Consider the following 15207-nt stretch of genomic DNA (forward strand, 5'->3'; position numbering starts at 1 on the left):
GTAACATTTGCAACTCCAGCTAGTTTTGCCTTTTTTTCCTACACATCCAGTGTACCATAGGACCCGGACACTCACTGCAGCATCTACAAACCTTCTATAGGTATGACGTAACAGAGGTCTATTGCAAAAGACAAACAGAGCTCCAACAGTGCCATAAAGGAGATATTTATTGTCAAACTGTGACACATCTAAGAAAGTAAGCAAACACCTCAGTAACTGACAAAAGCAAAGGAGAACACACTGTGAATACACTGGATTTTAGCTTCTGGCATGTTCAATATAGAAATGCTTTGGTTTGGCTAACAGGAAACCACAAAGCACAACTGTCCTATAATTGCAGCAATCAGACACGTGCAGGGAACAATAATTACAGGCAAGAGAAATTAGTTATAAAGAGATCTGTTTGCTGTATTTCTAATGACCATGTTGTTTTTTCTTCACATCTGAGCGTTAGGCTGTTGTGTTTTTCGTTTTGTTTTTGTAGAGGTTGGTTATCTGAAATGGCAAGTATGGCTCAATTCTCTTAGAAGATACAAACGATTAGCTTAGAAAAAGTTTAATATTACAGATAAATGGCTCAAATTGCTGCTAATTACTCAAGTTTGAGAAGCAATGTTTGCCATAAAACAAACTCTGACTTTGTGTTAGTACGAGTTAAGTCTACTCAAGTTTCAGAACTGTAAGCCAATGCTTTCTCCTCGCAATCCAGGAAAACCGTAGGATATAAAGTTTGAAGTTAACAGTGCAAATACAGCTTTGAAGAAAACAAAAAAGCCTCCTGCCCTCTCCCAACCAGTCCAATTAGAAATAGAGTACAGGATTAACCACTGCTTGTTGAACAGCATAGCCCCCTTGAAACTGTCAAATAAAACATAGTAAATTTCAAATGTAAACTACAATACAAGGAAAACAACAGCAATCAGCATAGCTTTTAAGAGCAGATGAGCACAGAAAAACACCCCTATTACAAGCTGTTGCGTTTAAGCACCTTTCTTTAAACAAATATTGGAAATAACATCAGCATTAGTCCCTAAAACACACCCTCTTGTGACTTCCAATAGAAATTAGAGACTGATTTATAGCCACTGTGCCTTTTGTCACAGAGATGGAAAATGTACATTCAAGGCACCCTTAATTCAGATTCCAAATTATTTTGTCAAAATACATCAGTCTCAAGTCACCACTTTAGGAGTTGCCATAGTTCAGTGATGCAATCAACAACCATATTTCTCAGGTTGGTAACATGGCCTCAATGTCTGTTTTCTAACTTACATTCAGGTACCTTCTCTCAGAAGCAATTTGTGTCTCCTAAACAAGTACTGGAAACAAGTCTGCTTAACAAAGTATAGAACAGCTGAAGGTCATTTGGGAATCTGCGATTGTCTTAATGATTTTATTTTCCCCAGACAACCAAACCAAGATAATTAGAGAAAATAGCAGCTCAGGTAACACCTGAAGATAATTTCACCCTTCTCTAATCACCTGACACAGTAGATTTATTACGTTAGTCTACATTCTCAAAGTCAATAGAAAAGTTACTACAGCTTTTAAATTCTGGTTAAGAGTAAGGATTCCATAAAGACACGAGAGTAGTTATGACAGTAACATTTACTTCAAATAATATTAATTGCCCAGAGATACAATGAAAATGATGACATCTGTCTGTAACTTGGAATACTTGAGATGATTTCCACTGAGATCTCACTCCTGGTGTTCTTCTTCAGCGATGTAATGCTGTAACCTAGGTTTGTTAGGGCTGTGTTCCATCAGCCAGTCAGCGAGCCACGTCTGTGTAACAACAACAACAAATTCAACACCTTCTGTGGGTTTGTTTGTTTGTTTGTTTGTTTTCTCTATGAAGTGTAAGAAAAGCAATTTAAAGCATTATTTGAAGCCTCTGACACACAGTCCTACAGTGCTGTAAAATGAAGTCCTTACAGGAAACAAGAAAAAAAAAAAAAGCCTGATTTTTTCTAGATGTTCTTTTGAATCTTCACCACTTCTATTGCTTTCAAATAACTCACACCCTTTGGCTGAGACAACCTCAGTGCTGCTAGAAACTGTTTCTGAGTGGACTGACATTGGTTTTTTATTTCTGAAGATTTCATGAGGAACAAACAAGAGATTAAAATTAGCCTAAATTCAGTTCATGGGAGAAAAACACCTAAATATGTGAACAGAGTATAGAAAAAAATGCTCCATCAATTTCCTTGTGAATCACCTTGTAGAATCAAGCTGAAGAGCAATAGCCAACGTATATTTTTCAAGTACAGCAATATCAAATCAAGCTTATTTTCCGTTTGTGACAAGGTCACAGTCATTAAGAACGTGGAAGAAAGAATTAATACATTTCTATTGGCATATAACTTTCTCACAAGAAGGACGAGGAAAATGGTCTGGTGAAGTTATTAGTTCTAGCTACATAACTGGCCAAAACAAACGTGCTCAGAGCACAGAGATAATTGAAAACAAAGAAACAAAATGATTTAAGGAAGTGTGGCCTACGAGTTAAGATAGAGGAAAGAAAAAATAGGTGGTTTTTTTATTATATATTATATATTATTTTATATATTTATATTAATATTATTATATTATATTTATTTATTTATATTATTATATTTATTATTTATGAAGAAATGACTGGGAAAAAAAAAAAAAGGAGAGACAAGGACAGCCTTCAAACAGGCAACAGATTGCTGCAAAAGAGAGGAGATGTTACATTGTCTCCAATGTCCTCTGGGGACACCAAAGCAAAACAAACCAAAGCAAAAATGTCTTGGGTTTAAAACTGGAGCACAGGAGACTTAGGCTAACTTCTAGTGAAAGGTTTTCAACTGTATATAATTCAGCACTGAAACAGATCGCCTGGGGAGGCAGATTCTCCATCATTTGGAGTGCTGAACAGGCCAGACAAATGTTTGCTAGGAATGGTTGTGTACAATTGGTTTGGCCTTAGGGCAAAGGGATGGATGAAGTGGCTGCTTCAGGGACATTGCATCTCAGCGTCTTAGATTTCAGTAGTCACAGTGCCAGACATACAGACAAAGTGAGCAGGCTGTGAAGCTGGAGCAGTTACAGTACATTTAATCTGACACGGGTCACAGACACACCTCAGAATGCTCTTAAGGTCTTTTTCTCTGCAGTGTCTCTTGTGGGAAAATGCAGTGTGGATTAAAAGAGTGTTAATAATGCAGAATGCACCACAGCTCCCAGTAAATCATCACACTGATTAATTTTCCACATTCCTGAGTACGTATAGTGTGAATTACTTGAATTTTAAGAATACTCCAAGAAAAAAAAAAAAACAAAAAACCTGCATTTTCCAGATGAAAGAAAGCTAATTTTATTTAGGCACCAAAGAGAAAAACCCAATAAATTAACCCTTCCCCCCCCCCCCCCCAATAAGAACTACAGTTCATACGAAATCCTTTTTTCCTTGAGATCTCCTTTAAAGGAGGGCAAGACGTATCAACTTATTACATAGAAAGGGTTGAGATGACATAATTTTCTAGAGGCCAGTTTGATTATTCAAGATGGGTTTTACTCAGCAGAATCGTAATTAGTTTTCCTGGTGAGCTGTGGGGGCAGCCCATGTAACTGTTATCAGTGCCATAGTCAAGATAATTGCTCATCCTGAAGAAAGATTAGGTTGGTATTATTAAATTAACCATAGTGATGAAGTAAAGGCAGCCTTGCTAAGAACTCTACAGTGTTTTACTCAAGCATGTAACTACTACCAGATTGATTAGCATCGAAGTAAGCTTACCTAGAATCTATGATGAGAGCTATTTCATCTCAAACTTACCTCAGAAATATTAAAGTAAAAACTTTCTCTTGGCATTATATAATAGCACCTATTTGCTTTTCCAGACATGTGTAACAACTTGTTGGCAACAGTTTTATCAATGTCACCTAAAATGACTACTTCATAAAAGAGGATTTCATACAGCCTTGGCCCTCGTCTCATCTGTTAACAAACAAATCAACTTCTTGAAAGGCAAATGCTATCTGACTACCTCATTAGCAGTTAACTGAAACAGCACAGCTCTTCTGCAAAAGAGAAGCTTATATATATACAGAGAGCATGAATATCAGTGTAAAACAAACATATCACAAAGCACACAACGCAGTGCTGATATACCATACCATTGGATCTGCTGGCTTCTCTTTACAAAGTGCAGTGAGCCCAGCTAGTAACGTAGGTTTTATGTGAAGATTCAAATAATCTCTAGCTCTTTGTCCAGCTGGAATTGGCTCCGAGATCACTGTGAAGAGCAACCACAGGCATTGGAAAGCAACTTATAGAGCGATCAAAGAAGGCCTTCTTTCATAGGTTGTTTATAGTAACATTAAGGTAAATGGAAGCTCATCTAAGTTAATAGTATATAATAGTTTATGAAGATTTTCACACAACAAACTGCAAAGAAACCATTTAAACCCCTTTACAATGTCACTGAGGAAATCTTTCTAATTATAGCCAGTTAGGAGAGGGGAGAAACTCAGACTATCTGCAGTAACATCTATATCTGTGAAGATTCATTAGGAGGTAGGAGAGCAAGAATATATTCCATAGTTTATGGAATCCATTACTTCCTTCTTGCAGTGTGGCTCTGGTTTCTGAAAACACCAAAAAAATCTCATGTTAATTCTAGCTTTGCTAGCAAATATGAAGACTCGTGGTTTAGACAAGGTAAGGTAGGAAATATAACAAGCTTTTCTAGTCAGTTCCCCTTGCATCTTTCTGTCAAAGACTAAAATCATAATTGAAATGTTACTTTATAAACAAGAGACTATTTCCCAGTCTTTCCAGGTACTATGGTCCATTTCTCTAGCATTTACCTTAGGAAAAGCTCCTGTCATGTGAGTGAACAGTTGCTGTTGAACAGACACTGCTCAGCCTGAGCCCAAGCGGGATCTTCTCAAGCCAACAGGAGTTCCTGGTCTGATCACCGCCAGAAGAACATGCTAGAGTATAATAGCTTCCAGTTTTATTTGCAGTTTTATCTGCTCCAGTTCCCAAGCCACGGAGTTTGAAAAGTAGAAGCACTCACTGTAACTATAATGGCTCTTCAAATAGATATTGGTATGCTTTTTGCAGGAGAAAATACCAACATAAATAAATACACATTTGCACAAAGCAAACAAGCTGAACCCTTCTAAATTAAATTATATCTAGAGTCTGAACAGAGGCAATAAGAGAGAAGGATGCTATGCTCCCAAAGGCTGGCAATATATATATTTTTTGCATCATTTTACCTCCTGGAAACATGAATCGAATTTCTCTTTCTGCTGAGAACACGCTGAGACTGCCATGAAGTCCATTCCTCAGATCATCAGTCCCATAGATCGCTCTTAAACTAAAAGCAAGAGAAAGAACTGCTGAGCGGGCAACTGCAAATACCTTTAAAGTCCCTACAGTATAAAAGCAATACACATAAGCTATATAACAAGGCTGTGGTGTGATTTGTTTTGTTTTCAAACAAATTAAGTAGCAGATTAAAATTTGTGTTCACACATTCAGCATTCTCTGTAAAAAGGGTGAATTTTACATATGCAAAGGTGAAAACTTATGTTACAAACAAACTAAAGAGATAACACTAAAAATCCTTACCTCATTTGAAAGAGGGAGAGCAGTAGAAGGCAGAAGAAATTCTGGTCTCATTTAAGAGAATGACAAAATCCTACTGAGTCCACCAAAATAATCCAGTGAATTACCTGTGAGGGTGAGTCATCCTAGCTTTTATGCTGTTTGATGGTCCAAGCAATTCCTTCCAGTATGAGACTGCACGATGTCTGGCAAGAACCATAGCAACTGAAGGTCCAGAGCTCATATAGGCTGCTAAATTAGGAAAAAACATTTTTCCATACTGGTCTGCATAAAAGATGCTGCATTGCTCTGGGCTTAACTGGAGCTTCCGTTTCTGGGGAAAGTGTAAAACAGAAGAGAATGAAAAAAGCATGAAAAAAGCTTACTATTGAGCTAGTTTGCTGCCTCAGGTACCACACTGTTCTTTGGGGCAGTCACATTGTCAAGTGCGAGCTGAAGAGGTACAGAGTAACTTCCCAACTTAATCTGATTCTCTCAGATTTGGTCCTCCTCAAGATACAAAGCAACAAAAACCAAGAGGTTGCTATGTTAATTACATAGACAAATGCACTACTTGAGGAAAATGAAATCTTGGTGTACACAAATTGCAGTGTTTTAAAACCACTGGGTGACACAAAGTACAGTCAGGGCATAGCATACAAAACCCGAAAAGCATTACAAGAGCAGTGTTTAATTATTCATCTGTTGCAGAAGAGCATTCCACTTTTACAAAAGTTTCAGCCCACAGCACTAATTATACAATTGTTCGTTCTTTCATTCAGTGCTTCAGGACTTTCACAATAACTATCCAGCCAGCAGGTAGCCAGAATTAGGACAAGTGTAACAGGTTATCCACCCGTTACAGGTTATCCACCAGAGGGCATGGGGCAGCATGAAGAGAAATAAACTTATTAAAAAGTGCTTTCTTTGAGCCTGCTCTAATGTGATACAAAGTACTAAACGTTCAGATTCCTATCAACCTCAATGTCAAAAGTTAATGACTGTAAAGTTCTTCTCATTAAAAAAAAAAAACCAAAACAACCCTCTAATCTTCTGATGAATTGCCTATAAATAAAACAACCAGAAATGAAGGGGAAGAAATTAAAAAAGAACAAGTTTGAAAAGAGGCATTTACAAAAGTAAAAGATTACCGTTTTGGGAAAATATATACGTATAATATTTGTATCTAGAAGCCTGATTGCTGCTCACTCAGTGCCGTGGCCAAGGCGCTGTCGGCGGAGGAGGAGGGGGAGCAGGAGGAAGAGAAGGCAGAACACGATGAGGACCACAGCGGCACCCAGCGACCGCCCCAGCCCCGCTGGGTAACATGGAAGAGGGTTGGTTTTTTTCGTTTTTTTTTTCGTTTTTTTTTTCGTTTTTTTTTCCCCCCCCCCCCCCCCCCACTTGTGATCGTTTCTAAAGGAAATTAAAAAGAGCAAAGACTTCCTGCCAAAGTAGTATTACTGGCTCCTGCTGAAGATAGCCCTTACTTCCTATCTCTTACCTCAAAATAGCCTGAGGATTCTGAATTATTTTAACAGATTTTTTTTTTTTTCCATCTGTTCTTAGAGAATGTACAAAGAGCTCCCTGAATGAGGGCCTAGAGTATGCACGTCCTTGCTAGCTAAAGGCAAATCTTTATCTTAACCCAGTCTCCACCAAGAATCACGGCCTGGAAGCTTTCCAAGTGACAGAGGGGGTTGCACCAGTGCTCTGCGCAGCATCCCCACAGTCACGTTGTTAGGTCCAAAACCATAAAGGACAAACTCAGTCAGACCTATTTAAGTAGAACATTTGTAATGCTTTTAAAGCCCTTTTAGGACAAAAACACTGGGAATAAGAAAAAGCACTTCGGTCCACAACCTGCCATTTAAATCTGGAAGCATCTACTTGGCAAATGGGTATATGACACATTGATATTAGAAGGGGATCTCACTAAAGAGCTACTTTGGAGCACCCACCCATCTGCTACATGTGTTACATAGACGAACTACTAAACCCAGTTTATTAAGGAAGTACGGGATCTCTTCTGGCCAGCAAAATCATTTGTGCGCTCTCTTCCATGTCACGCACCAACAAAATGTATCCTCAAAGAATCTGGGAGTTGTGTCTGATGACACGAAAAATATAAACTGATTTTTTTTTACAACAAAAGCTTTTAATTATTGAACTGACTGGTGAAACTTAAGACTATTGATGTGACTCACAAACTGCAGCTGTTATCTCAGGAACACAGCCTTTTACCTGGATAATCATGAATCCAGATCTGAGGATGAGATCCTCTATCTCTTCCTCTTTAGCTACAACATCAGGTTTGATGAGAGCCAGTGTTTTTTCCACAAAAATCTGAGGTTCGGGCATTAGCATCTGCATCTTTGCTTCTAGATTAGAAGCCGGGTGCTTCTTTGTCCTGCAATGACATCAGTTAATGACATTTGGGGTTTGCCTACCACGCAGTCACCTGCAGCCACACCCAGTGCACATCCAGGAAGGAAGCAGGACGTCCTCATTTCAGACCTGGACTAGTTAGCATCCCGTAATTCACGCTCCCATCTTCAGTAAACGAATGTTTTGTAGAAAACAAGCCAAAATTAAGCATTGTTAGCCAATCGTGAATTAAAAACTCTTCTAAAACTTCTCTAACTCAGACCATGCATGAGCAGAAGCACAGCTATGCACAGAGATCAGCGAGATATGAGGCTCCAACATTTCTCCCCGAGCAGTGGAAGCAATGTGGTTTCCTGCAGAACTGTGCCCTTCTCCCCCGTGCCCGTGGGTCTCCGAGGAGACAAGGCTGAAAACACACGAACCCCCGCGGAAAGCCTGCAGCTACCGACCTGGAACCACAGCTCCCAGTCACGGCCTCCAGAGGTCCCGCCGCGCGCGCCAAGCCGCCATGCCGCGCAGCTCCCCGTTGCTAAGCGACGGCGGGGCCGGGCGGGCAGCGGGCTCAGCGGCCACAAGATGGCCTCCGCGGCTCTCGCGGCGGGCGGCTGCGTGCGTGTGTGGGGGGGGAGCAGAAATGGCGGCCCGGGAGCGGCGCGCCCTCGGCTCGCCTCGCAGCCCGCGGCAACCGCGCTTTCCGGACCTCGTTTGCACTTTTCTGAGCGTCTGATGTGATATGAAAATAAAAAAGGGAGTAAATCGGTTTGGGCAGAAGGTTTCAAGGGATCTGTTGCGTTGTTAATTCTGTGACGCAGCTTTCTGTCGATTTTACTCCACGCGGGAAGCACAATCTCACGGCAGACCCTCATAAGCAGAGGTCACACTGTTGGACGGGTATTTTGGAACAGAAATAAACGTCTGAGTGCAGAAGCGGGTTGTTTACACGTCGCTGTGCGGTGGCAGCACGCACAGCACTTCCTGTTCATTTCCCGTCCGATCTGCCCTGGGATGCAGCTCACAGCTGAGCAGGCACTGACCTGAATTCCCAGCTCTAGAATACAGTTTCTCAGCACTTTGGATTGAAAGGCATTTTCTCCCCGGTGTGACTCGGTTGCAACACAGAAACAAGCAGCCTGCCGCCCTGCTGAGGCCTGCCGGCGGCTATCGGGGAGGCACAGCCCGGCGGCTGCGATAACACCCGCACCAGCCCATGGACTGCTCACTTTTGGGCCTCGTCTGCTGCCGTGTGATCTTTACCAAAAACGATGTGATCCCAGGCAGTCTGTTTGTCACATCCAGCTGGAATGGCCTGTCACATTCATGCCCCTGGGGTGAGATGGACAAAGAGACAAGTGCTCATGTATATGGGCTTCATTTCTTTTTATTGAAAACAGGCTGAAAGTTGATACAAAGGTGAAAGGGCAGAAGGCAAAACACTTAGAGAGCCATAGGTGCAATATTGCGTAGTAATGGTCAGCAGAAGAAATGAAAGTTAAGTCTTGAACAGTTCAGATATAGACTGATTTTGCTAATACAGGCATACGATGTTGGCTTCTTTATCAACAGTTAACAACAGTTGAGTTGAAGATACTGTAAATGCAGCAACTACTCACAGATAAGGAAAAGAAGTGTTTTATGAAAAATAAATTCCTAGAAAGATTTGCGAGTTCATCTACTTTTTCTTTTAGTTCAGGGTTAATTTGGCAAGAGCTGTTCCTTGGCAAAGTAAATGCTTACAAGGCTGACAGGCTGACCCTGGGTTTAGCAGCTCAAAAACCTCCTCAGCACCAGTGAATATTTCAGATTATTACATAAGAAATATTGAATTTAATATCCTCACAAAGTACTGCTGACTTTGATCACTTGCAATTTCTTCAGTGTGTGCATTTTGCTCCCAGTTAACCAAGATAGGAAAAAAGTATCTCAACATCCGTCTGTGCATCCTTATCTGCTGAAGCTTCCCCACGAGCAGCATCCTGTGCGCTTCGCTCCTTCCCCCATCCTTCTGTGTCAGAATTTCTCCTCCTTGCTGTTTCCAGAAGCATTTCTGGAGGGCGGAGATCATCTAATTTTAGCAGCTCGGAGAATCCTCTGCTCTCCAATGAGCGAGCTGCTGCATCTGAAGCGGCAGCCAATTACCCGGGGTTTCCTCCTGCTGCACTTCCCACGACCGTTTAATAATGCAGAGTTACACATTTAAAGGGGCCCCCCCACACTAAGAGAAAATAACAGTGTGTCCCCTAACAAAGAAGTAGCTTTATACAGTAAGACTATCTCAGAGGTTTCTTCTAAATCCTCGGATTCCATAAACCCGACCTTTTAACCCTGTGTTGATATTGTTATTGTACGCACGTTATCTTTGTAGTGCTTGAGAAGCTATTTCTAATAACTAAAAGGCTGGTTTGAAGCATTGTCTCTAACTTCTGTAGCCCAGGGATGTTACTATGGGCTAAGCAAAGAAACAAACAAAACCTGAAATTTTAATTACAATGCAACAAACCATTACTGTTCTGAATACTTCTCTGGGCATAGCTTGGCTGCTGTATCTGATCTGTTAAGTGGTTTAACAAGCCTTGTTTGTCTTATTTTTAGCTGGCATGGAATATAATAACATTAAGATGATGGTTGCAGATGCATTTGCATTCTAGTAACAAATAAATAACTTCTTAAAGAAAAAAATACTGTTTTAGAACTTTGAACTCCAATATTGCAAGAAGATGGACAAAATATTTACTGGGGGATTGTTCATTAAAAAAAGAAAGGAGGAGGAAAAACAGAATGATGTAAAATTGCACGGGATAATGCAAAATAATAAAGAAAAGTTAAAGAGTAATACTGGCTAGTTTCACTGATTAAAAATGAAACTTACACATTTTAGCTTTACACGCATTTTAATGTCAAGCATGAAAAAAAAAAAGTAGTAATAATTTCCTGGTTATTCATTTGCCACACAAACAACTTCTGTCCACCACTGACACCATTTTTTTCGTTTCTGTCTCCCACAATAAAGGCTGGGATACCTACATGCAGTACCAGCTTACCTCCATAACCTCCATCCGTGCTTGCTCTTGCAGTGCAAAGTGTCTTTGACGGAAATCCTGTGACCAAGCTGACTTCCGCTCCTGCAAGCCCGCTCCCTCCTCCATTTCTTACAGCTAAACAATTCTGCTGCAGCTTGCCTACATGCCTGTAATCCTAGCTAACTTTTTATTGCTTTTGACTAACCCAATTCAAGCCTTCATTTCTGCTGTCATGTATTTGCTATGTCACAATTTTCTTTACATATGTTATTATTTCTACAAGACTCTAAGTAATAAACTTCTTATGTACACATCCTCTGTAACTCCATCAATTGCTCTGCTGTCCCTCTTCCATTTTATTTCCTGATCACCCTCATGCCCCCTTTTTCATACGTTCACAGCTTTTATCATACACTCTGCTCTGACCCCCAGCATCCACAGAGATGCACTTCAACCTCTTGTACATCAATCAATTAATTCAATATAATCCTTCCGTAGAAGCACCTCTTCTCATCTCATGTTTGTAAGTCTTCCAACCACACCTCCTATCTGGTTGCAGACAGGAGATGTGGTTGGAATTCACTTCAAACACAGTTTTGCTTTCTCTACTCATCTAAAAGCTTCTCAACACATCTTAAACCAAACTCTTTTGTCTCCAGTCACTTTTAGCATAGCTAGCTTCCCTCTTACCTTAGCTTTTGCAATTATTCTCACATACTGCTTTTTCCCCAGCAATAGCTTCCCTTGTGTTTCTTTCCTGTGTCTGCAAGAACACCAGTGAACTCTGCTATAATTTCTCTCCTCCCTTCCCTTCTAGCTCATAGCTCATTGTGCTAATTGACAAATACAGATATGATTGCCTCATATTACTGTCTCCTTTCAAACTTAAGGTGTTCCCATTGCAATTTACTGTCGTGTAATGAGCGTGTGCTAGATAAATGATCTGGCTGAAAACCAACCACTTTTCAGCTGAGTTATTTTACAACTAACTGTGCAAAGGAGTAGGTGGAACTTCACAGCCAGGAATGTGAGTTTTAGATTCAGATTAGTCCAAACTGCTGTGACTTCTGTGAGTCACTGGTGTGGCTGGGTATCTTGCACAAGCCCTTCTCATCTCAGTTACTGCTGATATCTTTTTCTCTGATCACAACATATAAATCATTCTCTTCCACTCAGATTTTTTTTTTTTTGCGAGTGTATTTTATTTTGTAGACCATCTTTTTATGTCAATTCTCTATGTCTTTCCACATCAAGTATTTTCTGCTCCACACAAAACATTTGGTTTTCAGTTGTAAGCCCATACACATATTGATCAAGTTCTATTTACCTTTTGTTCCACAAACAATAGCTCCTACAATGTAAGTCATCTAAAGCAATTGAATTCTACTAAGCCATTTTAAAGTAAAGACTCTCCTGCTCAATTCCATGATTTTGCTTAGGATGCATTCATGTTGAATACCTGTCGAGGCTAGCATAGGCGTCCTGTTCTCTGTAAAGCTCCTACTCATCTGTACATGGGCATAGCATGTGGATACTGTATATAGATACTAGACACCCTTTACTTCTTAAATATATGTCTCTACCTTATTTCTACGTAGCATAAAATAGAGATAGTAGTGGAAATTGCTTTTCGGAATTGCCAAGCTGAGAGACTGAAATGGGATTGACCAGAAGAAATCAACAGTTGGAAGAGATTACAGATCTGAAGAAAGCGTTGTTAAGCACATCCATGCAAGAGCTACAAAAGGAAAGCAGATAGTTCAGCAAAGCAAAAAAAAAAAAAAAAAAAAAGAAAGAGAGAGAAAGAAAGGAAATGGAAACCTATGGAGAACTGCAAATCTAACAATAAATCATGCAAGTCCTTAGCAAGGCTTGATAAAATACAAAAGAGATATTCAGAGCAATGACTTTTGCAGAGAAATTAATACACTATATCATTAAAACTACCCAGATTACATCCATCATCTGAACCTAAGCTTAGACAACAGACTTTCATAAACTGCCACCCATTTTGGTCTACTCTTGCTGCTGGTCTATACACTTTTAACTTCAGAGCACATTTCTGCATTCAGCTGCCACAAATATAAAAACCTGCAAGAAAGAAAGTAGTTAGTGAAGCTTAGCAGTACTTATCTTTTCATCCACCCCATTTAAGTCCAGCTGCAGACATCAGTTCAGTCTTAGCTTCCCCCTCTGTGACTTAAGCAAATGCAGGATAATTTCCAATTGAAGCAAGCTGATGGTTCTGTATAAATTAACACATACAGGTGATAGCAGCTTTAGGTACAGATCTGATTACAATCTAAGCCAAGGAAGCCTGAAAGAAGCCAACAGAAGATCTCTTGCTGGATGTGGGGTAAGTTTCCTCAAGATGATACAAAGTAGGGAAAAGAACACCTTACAACAACAACAACAATCTTTGTTTCTAATTACACTTAAAATGTAGTATTAGAAAAAAAACTTTAAAGGCACAGTCTTGTAAAGATAAGTATCTTTACCAGAAAAGAGGTACACAGCCTGTTCTACAGAATCACAATTTTCAAGCCTGCTAGTTAGATGCTCTTTCTATCGTTCTTACTGGATGTGACCTCATATAACAGTTTCATAAACTTTACAATTAAGAGATGGTTGTGGAGCTTGTCCACAGTTGCTCATTTAGATCACCTATTTTCAGATTGTCTTAATACTTTTCAAATTGTGAGCAGCAAAACATAAGGGAAAAAAAAATGATGGAAGCAAATAGTTATGTCCAAGGATTTAAACTTGAGAAATTTGTAAGAAAACCTGTTACAATTCCAGTAAGAAATAGGAAGCAGTTTTGCTTGCATGGGAATCAAAGCAGAATGCTCAGCCTGAACCAATTAACATGGCTCTCATGTCAAGTACCACAAACAGCAAAGCAACACAGTGGCTTCAAATTCCTGCTTGTGGATCTTTATATGATATGATCTTTACAATACTAAGTATGATATATATACTTTTTGTTCCTCTTAAGATGTCTGACTTATAGATTAAAACTGTTTTTATGCTGAAAAAAAAAAAAATTAGCTTCTTAATCTGAATGTGCTGCATTGACTTTATTTAGTAAACATCTTTAATGCTCTACCCACATGATGCTGCATATAAAACCAAATATCCCACAGTGTGTTGTGATTTTAGCAAGGTGCTACTTCGATCTCACACAGGATAGAAGTTGACCTAAAAGTGGTTTGCTGAAGAACAGCCTGGATCCTGGACTTCATAGCTCGCAGAATAAAGGTAAATAGTGCTGCTTGTCTTCATTACACCATGCGCACTTCCTGAATTGTAGCAATGGTGCAGGTAAGCTGGGCCAGAGGATATATTTGACAGAGGGTGGGACGCTCCATTACATTTACATTTATCACTGCAAAAAGTTAAACTGTTACTTTTAGCACCACCAGCAAAGGGTTTCATGCGTCTGAATTGTTTTAAAGAGGCGGTAGCAATCTTTGGCTCTCCATCTGAAAGCTGAGCTCCGTGCCTTTGCTGCAGACAAATGAGATATTAGGGATGGTACATTGCACAAGAATTTAAAGCACTAACACAAGGAGCGTTGTCTACTGCCCTCCTCACGCGGGCATTGCCAGCAGAGCCGGTACATCCTTGGGCAAAAAGAGCGCCGGCCCGGGCCCGCTCAGGGCTCCAGCTCCGGGTTATGTAATACCGACTCCAGGTTTCCATCAAGAAAACAAACTCCGGCCTTCTCTGTTGCAAAACCAGCAGAGCTGGAAACATGTAGTAAACCTCTCTCCCTGGAGTGACTGAGTCAGCGCGCACCGCACCTTCACGGAGCGGCGCCAGGAAACGCAGCGGCGCTGCCATAACCGCGACTCACCGGGACGGGAGCGCTTTGCGGCGGACCGTTAGGAGGCTGCTGCGGGCAACAGCCATCGCCTCACGCGGGCGTTGCGCCTCGGGCTGGGCTTCACGCCCGGTCTATTATCGGGAAGCGCCTCGAGAGAATAACGCAGTTGTAAGTGAGCGCGGCAGCCACCCGCACGCCCGCTTCTCCACGGGCGCACGGAGCTGTGGACGCTGAGGTGAGAGGCGCGAAGCCCCCGCACGCGCTTTCCCCCACAACTCGGTCCCGCGGGCCGCCATTCGCCTCACCCCGCGCGCCCCGCCCGCCCAGCGCCGCGGAACCAATAGGAGCTCCCGAATCTTACGAGTGACAAAGAGCGACGGCCAGCCAGG

At 40.9% G+C, this 15207-nt stretch overlaps 1 protein-coding gene across 2 annotated transcripts; it reads right to left on the bottom strand.

Moving 5' to 3' along the window:
• Window positions 1-82: 82 nt before the first annotated feature.
• On the bottom strand, window positions 83-9300 carry NME5 (NME/NM23 family member 5). Of its 2 annotated transcripts, none has more exons than XM_042881405.1 (6): window positions 9010-9300; window positions 7832-7997; window positions 5716-5921; window positions 5257-5357; window positions 4147-4265; window positions 83-1788 (listed from the first exon to the last, which is right to left on the bottom strand). In XM_042881405.1, exons 2-6 carry the CDS (start codon window positions 7958-7960, stop codon window positions 1702-1704), a joined length of 642 nt encoding a protein of 213 aa, XP_042737339.1. In that variant the 5' UTR covers window positions 7961-7997; window positions 9010-9300; the 3' UTR covers window positions 83-1701. The 2 variants fall into 2 exon arrangements, with proteins under 2 accessions (XP_042737339.1, XP_042737338.1); XM_042881404.1 differs by lacking the exon at window positions 9010-9300 and adding an exon at window positions 8425-8495.
• Between the last annotated feature and the right edge of the window lie 5907 nt (window positions 9301-15207).

Source organism: Lagopus leucura, unplaced genomic scaffold (genome assembly GCF_019238085.1).
Source record: "Lagopus leucura isolate 7727_CA_CO unplaced genomic scaffold, USGS_WTPT01 Super-Scaffold_100030, whole genome shotgun sequence".
Classification (NCBI taxonomy): Eukaryota; Metazoa; Chordata; class Aves; order Galliformes; family Phasianidae; genus Lagopus; species Lagopus leucura.